The following is a 6435-nucleotide window of genomic DNA, read 5'->3' as shown; positions in this document are numbered from 1 at the left end:
TAGTTGGAAGACATTAGGCACAGGTTGGTATCCATTGGCAAGAAACTTGCTGTGGAAAGTCATGGTGCATGAAATCAGTGTGAATGTGAGCAGTAGTTGTGGCAGCTTATATTTAAACTACAGTGGCCATTACCAAAATCTGATACCAGAAAATTCTGATGCCTCTTGCATATACCTTTAAAATCATACACTGAGACAAGGGCCAAAAGTGACCTACAGTTTGCCAGATGTCAATGAATCACTCCCTCCACTGAACAAAAGATCCACCGTTCAAAGCTGGGTGATTAGCATTACAATTGCCACATGCATCAGTTGATATTTGTGAGTCCCACATTAACCTGTAGTAGAACACTGGTGATTTAAACTGTAAAAATAGCTATACAATAGATAACTGTATAAATGATATATGGAATTTTAACCAATGTTTTACAAAGAACATTTATTTTGAAAATTAAAATCTGAAAACAGAACTTATTTACAACAACATGAGATCAAGTACGGAATCCATCTCAAATATTTTAGCAATGCATAGCCTTCTTTTAAAAATTTGACACTCCTCATCTTTATTGTTTGACAAATGTTGAGACGTTCAAAGTGTTTTTCACAACCTACTGCAATTTTAAAATGTGTCCTATCTGTGACCTTACTAATGCTTGTTTCAGACTTTACAAGATTTGGCTATGACAATAAGGTTGTAGTAGCTAGTTTTTCTGTTTACATACCTTTATTTTTCTGAGATTCACAGGATCTGCAGAGGATTGTCTTCAGAAAAATGATTGTTGATAGTCAATGCACTATTTTTGTTCCTTCCTGTGGGTATGCTACTGCATTGTAAATCCATGTCAGTTTTTGCTTTCTATTGCATTTGATGCTTTGTGTACTAATTTTTCAACGCTTGTTCAGGCATGAGAATTTGCTCATGTAATAGCTCTGCTAGCAAAAAGATTTTCCATACTCTTCATATTGAAAAAGTTTCTGTCTTGTGTGAACTCTATGATGATTGATTAGGTCTGATTTATGGCAAAAGGCTTTCCCACACTCAACACATTCATAAGGTTTTTCCCCTGTGTGGGTTCTCTGATGTATGTTCAGCGATGACTTTTGACAAAAAGCTTTGCCACACTCACTACATTTATAAGGTTTTTCTCCTGTGTGAATTCTCTGGTGTATGATTAAGTATGACTTTTGACAAAAAGCTTTCCCACATTCACTACACTTATAAGGTTTTTCCCCTGTGTGGATCCTCTGATGTCTAATGAGAACTGACTGTGTGCAAAACAGTTTTCCACACTCATTACATTTATAAGGTTTTTCCCCTGTGTGAATTCTCTGATGTGTGATTAGGTGTGACTTGTGACAAAAACCTTTCCCACACTCACTACATTTATAAGGTTTTTCCCCTGTATGAATTCTCTGATGCTTAATGAGACCTGAATGTTGGTAAAAGCCTTTTCCACACTCATTACATTCATAAGCTTTTTCTCCTGTGTGGATTTTCTGGTGTATGACTAGGTATGACTTGTGACAAAAAGCTTTTGCACATTCACTACATTTATATGGTTTTTCCCCTGTGTGAATTCTCTGATGTGTGATTAGGTATGATTTATGACAAAAACCTTTTCCACATTCACTACATTTATAAGGCTTTTCCCCTGTGTGAATTCTCTGATGTACAATGAGGCCTGACTGCTGGCAAAAGGCTTTCCCACACTTACTACATTCATAAACTTTTTCCCCTGTGTGGATTCTTTGATGTGCATTTAGGGATGGCTTGTGACAAAAAGTTTTTCCACACTCATTACATTTATAAGGTTTTTCCCCTGTGTGAATTCTCTGATGTACAATAAGACCTGACTGCTGACAAAAGGTTTTCCCACATTCACTACATTCATAAGCTTTTTCCCCTGTGTGGATTCTCTGATGCATGATTAGATGTGACTTCCGACAAAAAGCTTTTCCACACTCACTACACTTATAAGGTTTTTCTCCTGTGTGGGTTCTCTGATGTATGATTAGGGATGACTTTTGACAAAAAGCTTTCCCACATTCATTACAATCATAAGGTTTTTCCCCTGTGTGAATTCTCTGATGTTTAATGAGAACTGATGGCTTGGAAAAGGTTTTTGCACACTCATTACATTTATACGGTTTTTCCCCTGTGATAATTCTCTGATGTCTAATGAGATCTGATTGAGCACAAAAGGATTTCAAAAGTTCATTGCATTCATATGGTTTGTCCTCAGTGGGAAGTATCTTATCTCTAGCGAGTTCTGATTTCTGGTAAATGCTTTTTTTACAATCATTGCAAACACAGAAATTTTCTATCTCACTTCTCTGTTTGGTGGTAAACCAAGAGCTACAGCTAAAAGACTGTTTGCAGTAGCGACATATATAGTGACTTTTCGCTGTTTGGGTTATCTGATTTACTTTGAGATCTCTTTTACTAATAAGACATTTCTCACTCTTGAAATGTTCATGAAATTTCTTTCCTGAGTGTGTTTGTTGATGCATGCCAAAATACGGATTGCTATGGAACATTTTCTTTTCAACCTGAATTGTTTCTCCTACAATGAGAGGGTCATTACATGGGTCTTTGATACAAATTTTCTCACACTTAAGGAACATCTTCCTGCTGCAAGTATTTTCTTTCCCATTGTGTTCAAAAGACTGCTTACAAGTGTACTCCTTGTCATGCTGAATGAGATTTTCCCCACGTTGGAGTTTGCTCTCAGGTGCATTAGAGGCATGCTGTTTCCAAATTGAAATTTCATCAGGATTCCTAGGGGAGAAAAAAAAAGACAAAACTCATTTTGAAGTAAATTATGGTGTGTTCCTCTCTCTTTTCAAGAGGCACCCCATCTTTGAGATCTTTCCTGGGGCACACTTTCAACCTCTCCACTTCTTTCTAAGTTCACCTGGCCAATTAGGAAGCAAAAATTCTGTAAGCAATTGAGTCGGAGTTTCTGCTCCTATACTAAGCTGCAGAAAGAGCCACAGAGATTTCCTGGTAACATTTTCTCTCGTGCCCAATACAGGGCATGAAAAAGTATAAGAAGTTACACCAGAGTCATGCGGCTTGACTCAGCAGAGAGAAGAATTCACAATGTTGGCATGCCTTCCCTCAAGTGGGACCGAACCTGTGAAAATGATTCTTGATACCCCATGGCTCTGCATAAACATGGACCACTTCAACCCATCCACTGGCCACCACCTTGCTCTGGCTGAAACTCTAGATGGGTTGTTTTCTTTAGGGGGATGAAGTTAGGAAGTATGGCTGTTTAGTACTTAAGAGTCTCTAATCCCCAACTAACTATTTGTTTTTTTCCTGTCACCTCAATTTCCCTTTTGGAGAAAGGCTCTGAATGCATGTTTGGAAGAAACCTGGTGGAGGACTGACAGTCCATGTCAGAGGCTACTTTTCTGCATGACTTGAAACTCCCGAGGTGGATTCTGAATGCTGACCACCTGGCATGGTACCCAAGTGCCAACCTCCTTTTTCATGTTTCATTTTGGTTTATTCTTAGTGAAGGAGGAGTGAGATTCATGACACCCCCACAGGTATTCTGCTTGGGTTTGACCATTTGAAATGACTTACTTGGATCTTTGATGGCCCCCTCTACATTCCTGAGATGAAGTGAGAGAAGAACAATTCCTTTATTTTGTCTCCTGGCTCAATTCTATCACCATGTGGCTTGCCACATCTGAGACCTGAACAACCAAAGAATGGGAGGGGTTCATTTGGAACTACACAGTATGAGCCTTTTTCTGGTAGAGACAACCAATGAGAAATGTCTTCCCACAAGTTCCTGCTCAGAAAAGGAAGGGTCATGGAACACTTAAAAACCCAAGACCCTTCTGAAAAATGTTGGTGTTTCTCCCTGTCTCCATTCAACAGGTATCCCAGCTCCTACTCTCTTCCAGGTGGTCCTTTTCCATCCCCTCTGCTTTCTACATTCACCTGGTAACTCTGCAAATAAAACTTCTCTGTCTGCAAATTAAAAAAAAAAAAAAAAAGAAAGAAAGAAATTAGATTTCAATCTTCCTTTTTATAAGAATTTCCCTTTCATATCATGTTTCAATTATGGCTACAGCTTAAACTAAGCATCTTTGGCAATGCAACTATTTTAGAAGTTATTATACAACTTTTGTGATTACAACTTGCCTGAAGGTGGTTTCCTGATTTTCCTGATTAGTTCTAAGCAGCCCATTCTTTCTGTAAGGATCTGAAATGAGGAAAAGGAGTAACCATATCTGTGAATCACATCTAAGTATTTATTTTCAAATGCTCAAGTGAGACAATGATGTTTCTTGCCATTCTAGGTATAGCAGACTTTAACATTAGGACAATGCACATATTTATGATCATTACACTTTTTAAATTAATATATTAATATAATAAATAGGGTTTCTTTTTCTATTTTCAATTACTTGGAATTTCGTATTTTAAGTTGATGGGGTAGGACAGAAAATATGGTACAGAAATTCACACTATTACATCACATAACAGGTCCAGTTTGTCTTGTTTTGCTGGGATCATGTCAAAGATCAATATTAAGTTCTACATTTTTGATTTCAGGTTGATAAATTTTAATATTTGAAGGTATTGTCAGAATTGACCTGCACATGGAGACTGTAGAGTGCCTTTGTCTCATGCACGACATAAGCTGATTTTGGAAGAAACATAAAAAAATAATAAGCATGATTTCCAGTGAATATTTACTGAGCTATGTATCAACCTCTCTGCTCAGTATGTACTGACATACCTGAAAGTTGCTGGTTTACAGATTTTTCCACAGTCCATGGTACTAATTCTTGCTCCAACTTGAAGATCACATCAGGTTTTGTTATGAAGTACCCTGTTAGTTGGAAATAATAGAGACTTTGTGAAATCACTCTTTTGGAGCTTAAAGAAGAAAAGATTGGATCTAGAATCTATGTAACAAAACCGATATTATAAATGATTATAAATGATTATAAATAGTCTCAAATACTAGTCTTACTAAGTACTAAACTTTATAAACTCTTCTTTAATTTGTCAAGTATAAAGAAAGAATTCTGCCTGGGCATGACAGAATTTCACTCACCCACGGACAGCAGATTGCTATAGGTCTCAAGCATGACATCCCTGTACAGGGTCCTCTGAGTATTGTCCATGTCCTGCCATTCCTCCTGGGTAATGTCCACAGCCACATCTTCAAACGACACCAACACCTGCAACAGCACATGTCTCCTCAGTTCTGCACCATGAAATAGAAAGACCAAAAGTACATTCTTCTACATATGTTTGATTTGAAACATCTATGGATGCAGCTTAATTTATAATCTATATGGCATTATAGAGTAAAAGCAAAATAAAAATACTCATTCTGCATTACTTTTGCAATTCCAAAACTACAACAGAGTATCCCTTATTATTCTGTAGCAGATTCTTTTCTGTAATGACTCTGATTCTGAAGAAATGTTGCAGGCATTGTTAGAATAAACTCACAAGTAGAAGGTATTTCTCTCAGTTTGTTCCTGTTATTGCCACTCTGCTTTTCAATTAAATTAAGATAAATAAGCATTTAAACACTGAGCAAAAATATTAACACTCAGTGCCTGTAATACTGAGTGTTTTCCAACTGGCATGTTCCCCCATATTCTCTTTTGGTAGAATTTCTTCTTTTTAGAATGGTATACTGGGGGCTTCTCTGCTGATTTCTCAGCTTTCAAAGGGAAAGTTTTTTGGATCACTCACTTAAGACTTAGGATTAGGAAGTGAGTCTGTTCTCTGTTGAAAACAATACATTAGAAACAGAATCTGTATCCAGGGATGTTTCATGTGCAGTCTCCTGAGGAGTGTGACTATACCCTTACCTCAGGAAAACTAAACAGAAAGATGACAAGGCATTATTCTTTGCATATTTAATTTGCAACTTCTAAACACACAGATTAACTTACAATCTATATGGCAACATAGGGTAAAAACAAAACAAATATATCTTCTATATTGCATTTGCAATTCTGAAGTTATAAAGGAATTGTTTTCTCATCCTGTAAGATTATTTTCTCTAATAATTATAAAATGAGTTCACTATAAAATCTGTAGATATAAATATAAACATATGAGCTAAATAACATGCTGGATTAGATAAGAAAGACACATGTTTAATACCAGATAAGATAGTGAGAAAATTTTTCAATAATTTATGATATTTTTCTCAAACTAGCTGATTTTTTAAAAATCCTATAAAGCGACATTAATAAAATTCAATCTTCTTATTTTAACTTGAAAAATGAAATATTGGAAAAAACTTTTAGACTGAATTTGCACGAATGAGTAAATACTTCCTACAGCTTATTCTGTATTTAAATATATATATATATATGACTTTTTCTCTTTTTTTTTTTTGTTTTTTTACTTTGGAGGATGTATATATTAAGATCATTTCTGCT

The 6435-nt window shown here is 36.1% G+C and overlaps 1 protein-coding gene across 1 annotated transcript; it reads right to left on the bottom strand.

The window, feature by feature from the left end:
* Positions 1 to 785: 785 nt before the first annotated feature.
* LOC121158900 (zinc finger protein 260-like) lies at positions 786 to 5829 on the bottom strand. Its single transcript, XM_040983918.1, has 4 exons — positions 5085 to 5829; positions 4764 to 4856; positions 4163 to 4223; positions 786 to 2779 (listed from the first exon to the last, which is right to left on the bottom strand). Exons 1-4 carry the CDS (start codon positions 5152 to 5154, stop codon positions 934 to 936), a joined length of 2070 nt encoding a protein of 689 aa, XP_040839852.1. The 5' UTR covers positions 5155 to 5829; the 3' UTR covers positions 786 to 933.
* Positions 5830 to 6435: the final 606 nt, after the last annotated feature.

Source organism: Ochotona curzoniae, unplaced genomic scaffold (genome assembly GCF_017591425.1).
Source record: "Ochotona curzoniae isolate NIBS_2020 unplaced genomic scaffold, NIBS_Ocur_1.0 contig_3823, whole genome shotgun sequence".
NCBI classification, from domain to species: Eukaryota; Metazoa; Chordata; class Mammalia; order Lagomorpha; family Ochotonidae; genus Ochotona; species Ochotona curzoniae.
This window is presented reverse-complemented; position numbering and strand designations above follow the sequence as displayed.